The sequence below is a fragment of the Ranitomeya imitator genome, chromosome 2, assembly GCF_032444005.1.
Source record: "Ranitomeya imitator isolate aRanImi1 chromosome 2, aRanImi1.pri, whole genome shotgun sequence".
Lineage (NCBI taxonomy): Eukaryota > Metazoa > Chordata > Amphibia > Anura > Dendrobatidae > Ranitomeya > Ranitomeya imitator.
In genome coordinates this window covers 637,777,887-637,794,254 of record NC_091283.1, presented here as the reverse complement: position 1 = coordinate 637,794,254, position 16,368 = coordinate 637,777,887, and the positions used below count along the sequence as shown (strand labels likewise).

Sequence of the window (16,368 nt, the reverse complement as noted above, 5' to 3'; positions counted from 1 at the left end):
ACGTTTCCCAGCATACACTGCATTCTTGTACTTCCTGCTTCCCCGGATGTAGTTTTATGCGACTGCAGGGGAATTGACTTTCGTACTTGACAGGGAGAAGTGGGAAATAGAAGTGTAATATTGTTATTATATAGCTGTGTGGGGAAAACGAGCAGTGTGCACGGGGTGAAGCGCGGGACTACAAGTCCCAGCATGCAGGGAGCTCTATGATCAGGAAACTGGAAGCAGGAAGGGATTATTACATAGAGAGAGGGTTAATAATGTGCTATATGGTACTTATAGGGGAGGATTAGGCACCACAAGTCCCATCATGCTTACACCTGTATCAGTAAGCCAGATTTAGTATTGACATAGTCTTAGTGAGGGATAAGAACTACAAGTCTCAGCATTACATGACACTAGAACAGACAGCCAGGGCATCTATTGGATTGGACAGTGATGATACAGTGTGTATATAAATGCATATAGATATGTTGGAGAACTACAAGTGCCAGGTCATCCTGTGTAATAGAATAGGGGCAGATGCTAATGTTTCCTTCTCCGCACTGCGATTACCTTAGGTTTCACATTGTACAATGTTTTTTTGCAGAGATTATTACTGTAGAACGGCATCCCTTTCCCCTGTGGAGAAGGAGGAGGCGTCCATGAGGAGGCGCTATGGAGCATGGGGACATCACCGGGATCTGATGATGGTGAGACTTGTGTAGGAGCATTTATTGTGAATGGGGGGTGACACATGCTGGTGACAATGTGGTCACCTGTGACACTGTTTTGTTGCCATCTTTCACTAATGAAAAACAATTGTCTTGTCTAGAAAACTAACTTTTGAGCAACCCCCAAGGCGGGGGAGAGGGTGGATTGTAGCTTTGGATTACCATATATATATACACACTACTACTCACAAAAAGGGATATTTGGCTTTCAGGGGAAATTTATGGAAAATGTATAAACTTCACGCTGCATTGATATTTTATCATGAAAGTAGGTCATTTAAAGGGAACCTGCACCAAGTCTGACTGGTATGAGATACGGCCACCACCTTTCAGGCCTGATATGCATTATTCTATAATGCTGTATATCTGCCCCCAAACTGACCTTCCAGACAAGAAAATGACCTTTTATTATGCTCACTTGCGGGGGTTTCCAGTCCGAGGGGTGTAGCAGGTCTTGTCTTGCGATGCCGTTCTCCTTCTTGGTTCGTGTGGATGACGCGCCCTTTGTCATCCTCACAATCTCCCCTGCATTGTGCTCCTGTACAGGCGTACTTATCTGCCCTGTTGAGGGCAGAGCAAAGTACTGCAGTGCGCAGGTGCTGGGAAAGGTCAGAGAGGCCTGGTGCATGCGCACTGCAGAACTTTGCTCTACCCTCAACAGGGCAGATAAGTACGCCTTTAGAGGAGCACAATGGCGGGGAGACTGTGTGGATGATGCAGGGATGCGTCATCCACACAAAGCATGAAGGAGGACAACATCACAAGAAATGAGGTGCCAGACCAAGAAGAGCGATACCCCTAGGACCACCCCGCAGGTGAGTATAATAAAAGCTCTACTTATCTATTCGATCGGGTTGGGGGTCAGATATACAGCATTATAGAATATATATTATACCTGAAAGGTGGTGGCTGTATCTCTTATGAGTCAATCCTGGTGACAGGTTAGATTAAGTAGAAGCATGCATTGGTGATTTCCTCATATGAAATAATTTTTGAGACAAAAGCCAACAAGAGTGGTGAATATATCCCCCCAAATGTCAATGTCTAAATAACTTGTCATGTGGCCTTGAGCATCAATTACAGGTTGACAACGATGTCTTGTGGTGTTCACAAGTCGAGTTGTTGTGTGTTGAGGGATGGCACTCTTATTGAAGGGCAGCCCTAAGATCATTGGGGTTCTGGGGTAGAGTGATAGGCCTCTATACGGCAACTCAGCTGATCCTATAGGTTTTCTATGGGATTCAGGTCTGGAGAAGGTGCAGGCCACTCCATTTGAGGTGGTCTCCAGAATGCATTCCCTCTATGATCTGGAGCATTGTCATCCATGAAGATGAAATTAGACCTGTGTTATTCATGCAGAGGCACAAAGACTGGATTAATGATGTTATTCAAGTAGTAGGAGCTTGTCTCTGTGCCATTCACAAAGTGTAGGGCAGTTGTGTATGGACTAGATACTCTTGCCCACACTGTAACGCCACCACCAGATGTTTCTCTGGTGACAACAAACAGTGGCTGATGCATAGCACTCAACGTGTTAGGCTACTTTCACATTTGCGTCAGTACGGGTCCGTCGCTATGCGTCGGGCCGACGTACCGACGCACGTTGTGAAATTTGTGCACGACGTGGGCAGCGGATGCAGTTTTTCAACGCATTCGCTGCCCATTCTGAAGTCCGGGGAGGAGGGGACGGAGTTCCGGCCGCGCATGCGTGGTAGAAAATGGTGGACGCGACGTACGAAAAAACGTTCCCTTGAACGTTTTTTCGTGACGACGGTCCGCCAAAACACAGATCCGTTGCAGACGGACGCGACGTGTGGCCATCCGTCGCTAATACAAGTCTATGGGAAAAAACGCATCCTGCGGGCACTTTTGCAGGATCCGTTTTTTTCCCAAAACGACGGATTGCGACGGATGCCAAACGACGCAAGTGTGAAAGAAGCCTTAAGTTGTGTTAATCGACTTTCATCAGTGAACAGCACTAAGGTTCACTGGCCCCATATCCAACATAGATGCTCCCTGGCCTAAGCAAGACGATGACGCCTGTGCCTGGTAGTGCAGTCAGGTACCCTTGCGGGTCGTCTAGCACCCTTGCAGGTCGTCTAGCACGCAGACCACACTGATATATGGTCTGACATGACACTTGGGTGCCTCTCACCTCCGTTAAATGTGCCTGGAGTTGTGAGGCATTCATCATCTGGTTCTGAAGGGCACGATACAGCGGTCATCAGTGTGGGATGTGGCCAAAGGAGGGCCGCGCTTAGTAACCCGATGTTTACCCTGGTTACCAACGTAAACGTTAAAAAAACAAACAGTACATACTCCCATTCCTGTGTCTGTCCCCCGGCCTCAGCTTCCCGCACTGACTGTGAGCGCCGGCCGGCCGTAAAGCAGAGCACAGCGGTGACGTCACCGCTCTGCTTTCCGGCCGCTGTGCTCACAGTCAGTGCAGGAAGCTGAGGCCGGGGGACAGACACCGGAATGTAAGTATGTAGTGGTTTTTTTTTTTACATTTACACTGTTAACCAGGGTAAACATCGGGTTACTAAGCGTGGCCCTGTGCTTCGTAACCCGATGTTTACCCTGGTTACCCGGGGACTTCGCATAGTTGGTCGCTGGAGAGCTGTCTGTGTGACAGCTCTCCAGCGACCACACAGCAACGCTGCAGCGATCGGCATCGTTGTCTAGATCGCTGCAGCGTCGCTAAATGTGACGGTACCTTTAGTCGGAACCCAAATTACCACAGATCTAGTTAGGTGGCACTTCCACTAATGAATATAGTCCTACAGATAGAGGGCAGTCAATGCCAATTATGGAAAAAAATGCACGTGTATTAAACACACATAACATGATTACAAATCTTTTTCAGTGGAAATAGCATATTGCCTGTAGGAAAGGTGTGCTGGATGGATGAATAGCAAAAATACAGGGCTCTGTATTTTTCTGGTACATACAATGAATATCACGGTGGCTAAGTGGTTAGCACAGCAGCCTTGCAGCGCTGGAGTCCTGGGTTCTAATCCCACCCAGGACAACATCTGCAAAGAGTTTGTATGTTCTCTCCGAGTTTGCGTGGGTTTCCTCCCACATTCCAAAGACATACTGATAGGGAGTTTAGATTGTGAGCCCCATCAGAGACAGTGATGATAATGTGTGCAAACTGTAAAGCGCTGCAGAATATGTTAGCTCTATATAAAAATAAAGATTATTATTATATCACATCAGTCATCCGTTATGATAGGCGTTATATGTTGAACCTGATACTTATTCTGTGTTTTCAGGTTTTTAGATACTGGGAAACACTGATCAACCAGCCTGAAGATGGAAATCCCGAGAGAAGACACTAAGTCCGCAGAAGGAGAACACAAACGATTCATTATTCCTTCTCAGGAACCTGAAGGACTTCCGGTGAGAAGATATCTTCACTATGATTGAAAGTTAAATACGTATATACAGTAAAGTGCCTAATTAATAGGTAGACATCACTACTAGTCTGGTATTTAACTGCATATAGACTTTTAATTAATGAAGGTGTATCATAAGGTAGGGATATGCAAATATCCTCTTCAGAGAGGACAAGGACAAGAACTCTAGCAATCCTAAAAGTCAATATAGACCCATGACTTAGGGTGAAAAGTTAAATCAGACACTCCATTTGCAGACACGTGTTTTGATGTGTTTGCCCCTCATCGGTGCAAAGCAAGAGGTCTCTTATTTGTGTAAGTGAGAAGCCTCTGGCAGAAGAGATGGTAAATGGGATGATTACCCGTTTCAATGTCTTGCCTGCTGCAGCCAACCAGGTTAGAAGCGTTTCTATTTTTGATTGGATATTGGTTATAGCTTTTGGGATAGGTAACAAACGAGTATTTCTCCTTCGCCACATTGGGGGACACAGGACCCTGGGTTATGCTGCTGTCACTAGAAGGCTGACACTAAGCTGAGACAAAAAAAGGTTAGCTCCTTCCCTGCAGTATACACCCTCATGCTGGCTTCCAGAGACCCAGTTCAAGCTTAGTGTCCGTAGGAGGCACACTGATTTTTACTTTCTATCTGGACGAAGGGGGCGACGGATTCTTTCATGTTCCGATCTCCCCCGAACCAACAACAGGCGAGCACGGGAGTTTCACCTCTCCGTATCCTCTCCTGCGACGTGGGAGCCACTGCCTGAGCTGACCCTTTTGGGCGACGGTCCCTTTCACGGGCGCCGATCTCCCCACGAAGTACAGACGAGCACTGGTGTTTTACCTCCAGTATCCTCTTCTGCAGCCAGGCCTTTTTATTGCCGGACATCAGCCCTGTCCACCAGGTTTCACCCTCGGCTGTACAGAGGCACTATTACCCGTGGCGTCCGTGCAGCCCACTCTGCATCACCACTGTTTATGCGGCTGATTCAGGTGGTGGACGGTTCCTCTCCACCCCCCTTTCTGGGGTTGGTGGATGGAGGCTTCCCAACCCCTGCACCGTCCCTGTCTTTCACCCCAGGCACTCCTCACCTCAGGCCCCTTGTGCAGCAGCTGCTCCATCGGGGTAAGTGTCTCGGGGGATGGGGGGTCGCCGGTTCTGCGGTCCGGAGGGCTCTCTCTTAGTGGTGGCACACTTTTTTCTGGGCCCCTTTTATTCCGGCCATCAGCGGCCGCGCGCCGGGCCGAAGCCGCAAATTTAGTCCTCGGCTTCGGCCTAGCCGCATGCCGCATCCCGATAGGCTCCGCCCCCTCTTTCGCGTCATCTTGCGGCGCCGCCCCCCGGTCCTGGCGCTTCTTGCTGCCTGCGAGATCTCTCTCCCTGATCTCGGCGGCCATCTTGGATTCCTTCACTGCACGCCGCAGCTCCAGCTCTCTCAGCCGCAGCTTCCCCCACGTGCAGCGCTGTTATCGCCGGCCGTCGCCTACGTCTTCTGCGGGACACAGGACCTCGGTTAAGGAGACTACGTCAGCCTCTCCTCTGCAGTGCCGCCCTCGCTTCCGTAGTTTATAGACCCTGTGGTCTATTTTTTTTTTTTTTGTTTAAATAGTTTTTTATTGAAAGCAAACATGCACAATACAATGTATGCACTGTCCAGTATTTTACAAAAATTTTAACATTTTCCAAACCCCCAACAATCCCAACCATACCCAAACCTCCCCCTCCCCTGACAGCTCCTTCCCAGTTATACTTTTGTTACCAGTATTGATGGTTCCTTGAGCCATTTGACTCACTTATGTTCGCTTGTTCCTCTAGCACTCTCTTCCTTTCAGAGGCTCTCACTCTCCCATTTCCCATAACTATTCATCCCAGCTCGAGCCACGGAGACCACATTTTGTCAAACGTTTCTATTTTCCCACGTCTTTTATAGACCCCCTTTTCCAGATTGAGACCATGTTTAACATAATTCAGGAATTCACCCCTCGTAGGCGGTTCCTACTTGATCCAGTTCCTTGCTATTACCTTCCTTGCCATATATAATAGCCTAGCTATTGCTATCTTCCAGGTGTTATCCACTCTAATTTCCTCTACATGTCCCAGTATACACACTATCGGATCTCTCGGCACTCTGCATTTATACGCCCCTTCCACACGGCTCATTACCACCAACCAGAAAGCAACCAGTCTTGGACATGTCCACATCATGTGGTATATTCCTGCATTCCCAGTCTTACATCTCGGGCATTCAGAGTCAGCACGCAACCCCGCTCTGCACAACACTTCCGGTGATTTATAGACTCTGTGCAAGATGTACAGCTGCGATAGTCTATACGGCTCGCTCAGCGACACTCGTGGAACCGACTCCAACACCGATTCCCAGGTTTCATCCTCCATTGGGCCTAAATCTCTTTCCCATTTCGCTCTCGCTTTTAAAGGGAAGTCTAACAAATATGCATGTAGAAGGTCCTTATAAAGGGTGGTAATGACTCCCCTTGTGGATCCTTCCCCACACACATATTCCAGAACTATGTCCTCTTGGATCTCAACACCACCGCCCCTGTTTTGAGCTTTAAAAGCATGTTTCATCTGAGCATATTGATACTCCCCAGTCGGTCTCAGTCCAAACTCCCCTTGCAGCTGCGAAAAGGACTTTAATCCTCGTTGTTGAACTATCTGAGCCACCAAGTGGATTCCTTTGGCCCTCCACTCCGTCAGCACTCCAAGGGCCGCAAACTCAACCAAATTATTATTAAACCATATCGGTGTAAATTTAGTCAGCCCCGTAACCCCCCGAATCTGTCGCAGTCTGGTCCATAATTTATATATCAAAAACATAGTTGGGTATAATTTCCCCAATACTCCCAAGGAACCATCCTCCAGACACTGCGCTACCGGTCGTCGGTCTGTCACCCTCTCCATCAAGTGTTGCACCGCACTGGCAGACGCCTCCCGCGCCCAGCCCTTCAAATGCTGGCTCTGGGCTGCAAGAAAGTATAACTCAGGATTGGGTAAAGCCAATCCTCCATCTTCCTTGGGTCGCTGAAGCGTCTCCAGGCGAATACGTGGGTACCGCCTCCCCCATATCAGACTTCTAAATAGAGCATTAATCTGCCGGAATTTCCCACGTGGAATCCAAACTGGCGCGTTATGTAGGACGTAGAGTAATTTGGGCATCAGAACCATTTTAATTAGATTAACCCTCCCCACCACCGATAAGTGCAATTTATTCCATGCATCCACTTTTGCTTTAAGGGCGCCCACGAGAGGTGTCAAATTCCTATACAGAAACTCTGTAACTGGCATCGAGATCCATATTCCCAGGTATCTGAAAAGGGATACCACCCTAAGCCGCCCCTCTCCCAATGGCTCACTTCTGCTCTCCTCCACCCCATCCACCTCAAAGAGGACCGATTTATCCCAGTTTATCCTCAATCCCGATAAGTCTCCAAATTTCCCAACGATCTCGATAGCCCCATTCAAGGCTTCATCCGGGTCCGCTAGGAACAGTAGGATGTCGTCTGCATATAACGCAATCTTCTCCTCAACACTCCCATAACTGAACCCAGGGACTTCATCCGACTGTCGGATCTTGGCGGCCAATGGCTCCACAGCTAAGGCAAACAGAAGGGGCGACAGTGGGCAACCCTGCCTCGTACCTCTGGCCAGCTTTATAGGCTGAGAAAGTTCCCCATTCACTCTAATTCTAGCTGTTGGTAGTGAATATAACAGTTGAGTCCACGCCACAAATTGCGGGCCAATACCCATACATTTCAACACCCGCCAGAGATATCCCCACTCCACACTGTCAAACGCCTTATGGGCGTCCAAGGATGCAATAACCCTTCGGCCACAATTGTCAGACTTCAGCTGCAGGTTCATATGCAGCCTCCGCAGATTAACCGCTGTAGATCTGTCAGGCATAAAACCAGACTGATCCGGATGCACAAGGTTAGTAATGACACTAGACAGACGGGTAGCTAACACCTTGGCCAAGAGCTTGACATCGATGGTTAACAGAGAGATTGGCCGATATGACTCAGGCTTCCCCAGATCCTTATCCTCCTTCGGAATAACCACTATAATAGCCTCCCTCATAGATGCTGGGAGATACCCTTTACATCCAGCCTCCTCCAGTACTAACTTTAATCTGGGAATCAGCACTTCCTCCAAACTTTTATAGATTTCGGCTGGTAACCCATCAACCCCAGGTGCCTTCCCATTGGCCATAGACTTCAGCGCCCGACTCAGTTCCTCCTCGGTGATAGGGGCATCGAGGCTCACCCTATCCTCCTCACTCAATTTCGGAAGACCCAGACTCTCAAGGAAAGTCTCCGTATCTCCGGCTGACTCATTGACCCTGGAGGAATATAAGTCCGCGTAAAAGTCCGCAAAGACCTTTATAATATCAGGTGTTTCAGATACCCTGCTCCCCCCATCCGAAACCAACGAGTGTACATATGAGGTACTACGCTGAGCCGCGGCTACCACCGATAGCATGTGTCCCACTGTTTCTCCCTCCTGAAAATAAGCCACCCTCTGAAACTCCCGCTTCCTTTCAGCTTTTGCCAGCAGAATCTTTTCCATACAATTTTGCGCTGTTCTCAACCTTTTCTCTGCCTCGGAGGTCCCCAGTACTACCATCTCGTCCTCCGCGGCTTTCAACTCTTCCAATGCCACTCTCTCCGCTTCCCTTGTCCTCCTCTTACACCTACTAATGTCTCTAAAAAGTAGCCCTCTCAGGTACGCTTTCATTGCATCCCAAACAGTCAGAGCATCAGTACTCCCATCATTTAACGCAAAAAATTCCGTCACCTCCTTCCCTATACCGTCCAAGTCAATACTCTGTAACCAGTTAGGGTGGATCTTCCATTCTCTCCCGCTTGTAGTCCGTGTCCCCAACAACCTAACCTCCACCTCAATTGGACTATGATCCGAAAGGGCCCTCGGCAGATAACGCACCTCCCCCACCATTGTGTCCAACAGGCGGTTACCCAGTGCCATATCAATTCTGGATAGCGTAGCATGAGCCGGCGAATAGCACGAGTATCCTCTCTCCCCAACATGTCTGACTCTCCATAGATCAATCATGCCTAATTCACGCACATAGGTTCCAAATGTTGTAGTGTGCCCCTCCGACCTATTCTGGGCGTTCTTATTTTTATCCCAAAAGTCATCGCATATATTGTTCAAATCCCCAATAATTAAGAGTGGCAGTGGTTCCCATCGTTCCACCCTCTCCAATACCTCCCTGATCTTCTTACTTGAATATGGAGGTGGAATATACATTGCCGCAACACACAATCTCACTCCATACAATATACATTGTATCACCACATACTGACCCTCAGCATCCACGCATACTTTCACCTCTTCATACTGCACTCCCACCGGCACCAACACTGACACACCTCTTGAGTACGTCGAGAAGGTAGAGTGATACCCTTTCTGTATCCAACGTCTATTTAGTACGTCCACTTTCTCCTGTATCAAGTGCGTCTCTAGCAAGCATATCATAGAAGCCCGTTGATCCTTCGCATACTGCAAGCTCGCAGCTCTCCTAGACTTATCCGCCAGGCCTCTCACATTCCAGCTCAATATCTTAAAGCGGTCCCCTATTATGTGACTCATCATCCTTAGTTATGTCAATACTCCCGGTTCTGAGCTGTCTAACTTCCCTCCCCACCCTCACCCCTCCCCCCCCCTCCCCCACACCCCCCAATATTATACATTCTGCCTCTTATCAAGAGTGGGGCACCATCACCCGTTGCAAACACTCTTGCTAAACCTTCTCTTTCCGCCTCCCGCTACCGTTTATAACAGAATTCGGCGCAATTCTTAGAAGAACAGTATAATTAAACCTGTATTATATTACAACTGCAAGAAACTAAATAAACTTTTTAGTACGCTGCACACCCTTCCTCCCTCATATTTCACCGCCGCACCAGCTCTCCCAGTGCGTTCCCTGAGTAATACCCAACTCCACCCTTCAACCTTCACATTTCAATTACCAGTGTACTGTCAGTCAATCTCTTTTTATCCCCTTTTTGAAAGAATTAAGATACCTCCCGACCAACCCGCCCCACATTTTCAATCTCCTTTCCCTTTAAGTTTTTTAGCGTTAAGATCTATCCACTGGGTAGCGTCCTCCGGCGTCTGGAAAAAGTGAATCTTATCCATCGCTACCACTCTCAGTCGTGCCGGAAACATCATGGAGTATTGCACTCCCAGTTCTCTCAGCCGTCTCTTGATACCCGTGAACATCATCCGTTGTTTCTGTACCAGGGCGGAATAGTCAGGGTAAATAGCAATTCTTTGACCTCCAATTGTCAGATCCGTCATGTCTCTAGCCTTCCTCAGGATAATGTCTCTGTCTCTGTAGTTTAGGATTTTGGCAAGCATGGTACGGGGATTCGCTCCAGGGACAGGTGGTTTCGGTGGGACCCTGTGGGCTCTCTCTACCGCAAATACTTTTGTCAGTGCTGCATCACCAAAAGTCTCAAGGAGCCAGCTTTCAATATACTCCGTGGGATTCTTCCCCTCAGTTTTTTCAGGGACACCCACTATGCGAATGTTATTTCTTCTGGACCTATTCTCCAGATCCTCATTTTTTGCAGCTAGCTCCGATATTGTTTGAGCAAACTTCCTCTCCGCTTTCTGCAGCTGCACTATATGGTCTTCTGCCGTGCTCACTCTTTCCTCCACAGCCCCCACACGTTTGTCAATCTTCTGCAGGGCTGCATTTATCTGGGCTGTATCCCCTTTAACCTCCTGTATCTGCTGGGTCAGGGATTGTTTGCAGGATGATACCAGTGCAAAGACATCTCTAAGGGTGGGCTCTGCTCCTGACTCCTTATCTTCAGGTCCCCCTACTACCACCGCCATGTCACCATCCCTGCTCCCCTGTTGTACCTCCTGCTCCTCTGCTGGGCTTTCCTCCTCTCCTTCTGTGTCTGTGTCAGCTCCGGCGTCCTCCTCTGCTTTTCCTGTGTTCCCTGCGGCTTCCACTCTAGCAAACTGCTGGAGCTTTGCCGCCGCCGCCATTCTCTTCTGGCATGCCGCGTTGTCCTTCTCCGCCTTCTCCCTGGCGTCGGCGCCATCTTGGCCGGTCCCTGCCTCGCCGGCTCCGGCGTCTCTTTGTCTCCTCCTGGTCATACTCATTGACCTCGGGGCCGCCGCTATACACCGCCGCACTCCCGGGACTTTCCTGCAGCCGGTAAGCGCTGTGAATCGCCGCTCAGCTGCGGCTTATAAGGATAATATTAACTTTGGCAGCGGGAGCGCTCTGTCACGCGTCCGCTCACATGAACGTTCAGGCCACGCCCCCCCTGTGGTCTATTTTGCATTAGGTACACCATGTCCCAGTCAAGGTCTAAAAAATCCTCTAAGGTGCATATGACCTTTTTTTCTGCGTGTACCACCTGCCAGGCTCCACTTCCTCGGCCTCAAAGTTCCCCCCTCTGCTCAGCCTGCGATGCCCCATGTGCCCAGGAGCCCTCCACCGACTCCGGCGTACCTAGTCCCCCCGCGTGGGTCGCGTCACTTTCGCAGTCCGTGGATTTTTTAGCCAATGCCATCAAATCCATTCAGAACCCTCCTGGGGAACGGGGCAATCCGTTACAGGTGTTAAGAGATCCCTCCGTAACAGGGGAATCGTCGGCCAGCAGGGGCCGCTCTCTCCGGAAAGAGGCACGGTCATCCAGAAAACGGATCCGCACTACCTCTCCTGAGCGCTCATCTCGCCACTCAGCTTCTGGCAGCTCCACCTCTCGCTCACCCTCTTTGGGGGCTCGCAGCGTTCACGACTCTGAATATGAGTCTGATGTATCCTTAGACCCGGAGGCTCCGGAGTTTAGATCTACGGTTGACTCCCTCATTGTAGCAGTCAATCACGCACTTAAAGTGGACGATGACTCTAATTCTGCTCCGGACCACGCAGTCTCCTTTACTAGAACCAAGCGTTCTCATAAGACTTTCGCCTCTCACCCAGATTTTCTGGATATAGTCAGGCGACACAGGGAGCGTCCGGATAAGCGTTTCACGGGAAAAAAGGACCTGGCATCGAAGTATCCTTTTTCAGCAGATCTCGTGAAAGACTGGACGGATCCCCCACTAGTAGATCCTCCGGTTTCGCGCCTTGCTTCCAAAACGCTCCTATCCGTTCCAGATGGCGCTTCGATTAAGAGTCCCACTGAACGCCAGCTAGATTCCCTAGCTCGCTCAGTGTACGAAGCCTCAGGTTCTTCCCTATCTCCCTCCTTCGCCGTGGCTTGGGTGGCCAAGGCAATGGTTTCCTGGGCGGATGCTCTAGCGAAATCCATTCATGAACAGGATCTCCCGTCTGAGATGGCAGACCTTGCTAAACAGATGGCCATGGCTGGTGATTACGTGATGTACGCATCTCTCGATGCAGCGAATTGCGCAGCATCAGCGGCCTCAAACGCCATCACTATCAGAAGGGCTATTTGGCTCAGAGAGTGGCGCGCAGATTCCTCCTCTAAAAAATCTCTGATTTCTCTCCCTTTTCAGAGCGGGCGTCTTTTTGGTGAAAAGCTAGACCAGCTTATTTCCGACGCTACAGGGGGAAAGAGCAAGTTCCTTACCCAACAGAGGCCCAAGGCGGCCTTCCAGCGCCAGCCATATTTTCGCTTTCGGCCCTTTCGTACCAGCCCAGCCTGGTCCAATCCTGCCGATTTTCCAGATCTGACTGATCCGCCCGCTCAGACAGAGACGTTCGTCCCTCTTTCAGGCCGAATCCGTCCTGGCGAGGAAAGCCTTGGCAGCCCAGGGCCAGAGGTTCCAGACCCCCCAGATTCCCTTCTCAATGACTCGGGAACGGCGCCAGTCGATACCACCAGAGTAGGCGGACGCCTACTTCTTTTTCAGCAAGCCTGGCTCTCCGTCGTTCATGACGAATGGCTCAGGGATCTGGTGTCGTCTGGCTACAAAATAGAGTTCTCTGCTCCTCCTCCAACTCGGTTTTTTCCCTCTCGTCTCCCCAGTTTGGGAGCTCAGTCTCGCGCCCTCCTTTGCGCCATTCACTCCCTCCGCTAGAGCGGGGTCATTGTTCCGGTGTCTACTCAAACCTCTTTGTCGTGCCAAAGAAGGACGGGAAAGTGCACCCCATTTTGGATCTGAAGCTCCTGAACAAGTGCGTAAAAGTACGGCACTTCAGGATGGAATCGCTCAGGTCGGTCATCTCCTCGATGGAAAGAGGGGAATTCTTGGCATCGACAAACATCAAGGATGCCTATCTTCACATTCCAATATTCCCGCCACATCAATGGTTCCTCCGCTTTGCCGTTCTAGAGGACCATTTCCAGTTCACGGCCTTACCCTTCGGTCTTGCCACGGCACCCAGGGTATTCACGAAGGTCATGGCGGCTGTCATGGCCATTCTTCATTCTCGAGGAGTCGTCGTGGTGCCTTACTTAGACGACCTCCTCATAAAGGGTCCGCCTTATCAGGCCTGCGAGGCAAGCGTCCACATTACCTTGGATTCTCTTTCGCGCCTGGGCTGGTTGATCAACTTGGACAAGTCCTCTCCCGTTCCTGCCCGACGGATCTCCTTTCTGGGAATGATCCTGGACACTTCAAGGGGTCTGGTCTTGCTTCCTCGGTCCAAGGCCCAAGCGCTTCAGCAAGGAGCCCGAACGCTCCGCCATCCTCGCCTGCGACCCATTCGGTTCGCCATGAAGATCCTGGGAAAGATGGTTGCAGCAATCGAAGCGGTTCCTTTCGCTCAACTCCATCTCCGCCCCTTGCAACAGGCTCTGCTGGACAACTGGGACAGGAGTCTCTCATCTCTCGACCGTCCTTGCCCGTTGTCTCCGCGGATCAGACAATCTCTTGTATGGTGGACCCTGGGTCCATCTCTTCTCCAGGGGAAGTCCTTTCTCCCGATCCGCTGGTTAGTGGTAACTACCGACGCCAGTCTCCTCGGCTGGGGTGCGGTGTTTCTTCACCACTCTGCCCAGGGCCGTTGGACAGTTTGGGAGTCAAAGCACCCTATCAACATCCTGGAGATTCGTGCGATCAGACTTGCCCTGAGTCGCTTTCACGCCCTGCTCGCGGGTCACCCAATACGAGTCCAATCGGACAACGTCACAGCGGTGGCTTACATAAACCACCAGGGGGGTACCCGCAGCAGGGCGGCGATGCAGGAAGCCTCCCACATTCTTCGTTGGGCCGAAACCAACCATTCCACCATTTCCGTGGTGCACATTCCGGGAGTCGAAAACTGGGCGGCGGACTTTCTGAGCCGCCAGGGCCTTGCCTCGGGGGAGTGGGAACTCCATCCAGAGGTTTTTCGACAGATCTGCCTTCGCTGGGGGACCCCGGACGTGGATCTGATGGCATCCAGATTGAACGCCAAGGTCCACAACTTCATTGCGCGTTCTCGGGATCCCCAGGCTATAGGAGTGGACGCGCTGATATCCCCGTGGCATCAGTTTCATCTCCCATACGTGTTTCCTCCCCTTCCCTTACTGCCGAAGGTGATCCGAAAGATCAAGACGGAGGGGGTTCCGGTCATTCTGGTCGCTCCAGATTGGCCACGTCGCGCTTGGTACGCGGAGCTCGTTCAGCTCGTAGCCGACGTTCCCTGGCGGTTACCAGACCGCCCAGACCTGCTTCGCCAAGGACCGATCTGCCACCAGAGCTCGGGCCCTACGTTTAACGACGTGGCTGTTGAAACCTGGTTTCTCTCAGCAGGTCATTCCCACCATGTTATGCGCTCGTAAGGCGTCTTCCGCCTCCATTTACCACCGCGCCTGGAAAACCTTCTTCTCATGGTGCAGGCTCCGAGGTCACCCTCCGCTCGTTTTCTCTATCCCTTGCATCTTGGATTTCCTTCAGTCCGGTTTGGACTCCGGCTTGGCACCAAGTTCCCTCAAAGGTCAGATCAGCGTTATCCGTGCTGTTCCAGCGCAGGATCGCCGCCAACCTTCAAGTCAAGACTTTCATTCAGGGAGTCTCCCATGTTGTACCCCCCTACAGAATGCCGTTAGAGACCTGGGATCTCAACTTGGTCCTGGGGGTTCTTCAGGAACCTCCGTTTGAACCCCTTCAGGACGTTCCGCTTTCTGTACTCTCCTGGAAGGTTGCCTTCCTGGTAGCTGTGACGTCTATCAGAAGGGTCTCAGAGTTGGCAGCTTTATCCTGCCGGGCTCCTTTTCTTGCCTTTCATCAGGACAAGGTAGTCCTACGTCCTTCTCCGGCCTTTCTTCCTAAGGTGGTCTCATCTTTTCATCTTAACGAGGATATCATTCTTCCCTCTTTTTGCCCGCAGCCCAAACACAGGGTTGAGAAGGCCCTTCATACCCTGGATGTGGTACGGGCCCTTAGGAGGTACATTTCCAGAACGGCTCATTTCAGAAAATCGGACGCCCTTTTCGTGCTCACAGAAAGGGTTTGGCTGCGTCTAAAGCCACGATAGCCAGATGGATTCGATCTGCTATCCAGGAATCCTATTCGGTCAGGGGCAGCCCTATCCCGGCGGGGATTAGAGCACACTCCACTCGGTCGATGGGTGCTTCCTGGGCCATCCGGCACCAGGCAACAGCGGAGCAGGTTTGCAAGGCCGCAACGTGGTCCAGCCTGCATACTTTCTCAAAGCACTACAATGTTCACATTCACTCCTCTGCGGACGCGGCCCTTGGCAGGCGTATCCTGCAAGCGGCTGTTGCGCATCTGTAGTCAGATGGTACACGGAGTTATTTGGTGTATTGTTTCCCTCCCAGGGACTGCTTTGGGACGTCCCATGGTCCTGTGTCCCCCAATGTGGCGAAGGAGAAATAGGGATTTTTGTGTGTACTCACCGTAAAATCCTTTTCTCCGAGCCACTCATTGGGGGACACAGCACCCACCCTGGTAGCCTTACGGCTCGTTACCTTTTTTAGTTTTTGACTGTTTTGTTGACATGTTATACTCTAATGTTACTTGATATTTTGTTGTTATTATCCTACTGCTTTTGCACTGAACTGGGTCTCTGGAAGCCAGCATGAGGGTGTATACTGCAGGGGAGGAGCTAACCTTTTTTTGTCTCAGCTTAGTGTCAGCCTCCTAGTGACAGCAGCATAACCCATGGTCCTGTGTCCCCCAATGAGTGGCTCGGAGAAAAGGATTTTACGGTGAGTACACACAAAAATCCCTATATCTTGATTTTATTGATCATTTTTTTCAGATTTTTTTAAAATGCAAAACTAATAAAGGAAATGTTTTATGTAGTGTAAAATCAATGTAGTGTGAATCAAAAAAC

General features: G+C 50.5%; 1 protein-coding gene across 3 annotated transcripts in view; it reads left to right on the top strand.

Annotated features, from left to right (window-relative positions):
- The first annotated feature begins 43 nt into the window (after window positions 1-43).
- Window positions 44-16,368, top strand: part of ERCC1 (ERCC excision repair 1, endonuclease non-catalytic subunit) — a 23,724-nt gene continuing 7,399 nt past the window's right edge. The window contains exons 1-3 of one of the 3 annotated variants that reach the window (XM_069752708.1): window positions 44-114; window positions 590-692; window positions 4,000-4,118. In XM_069752708.1, coding sequence (XP_069608809.1) covers window positions 4,032-4,118 — 87 coding nt within the window. In that variant the 5' untranslated portion in view covers window positions 44-114; window positions 590-692; window positions 4,000-4,031. Of the gene's footprint in view, window positions 115-555; window positions 693-3,991; window positions 4,119-16,368 lie in introns of those variants that run through there. The other 2 variants (XM_069752706.1, XM_069752707.1) reach the window with 2 other exon arrangements.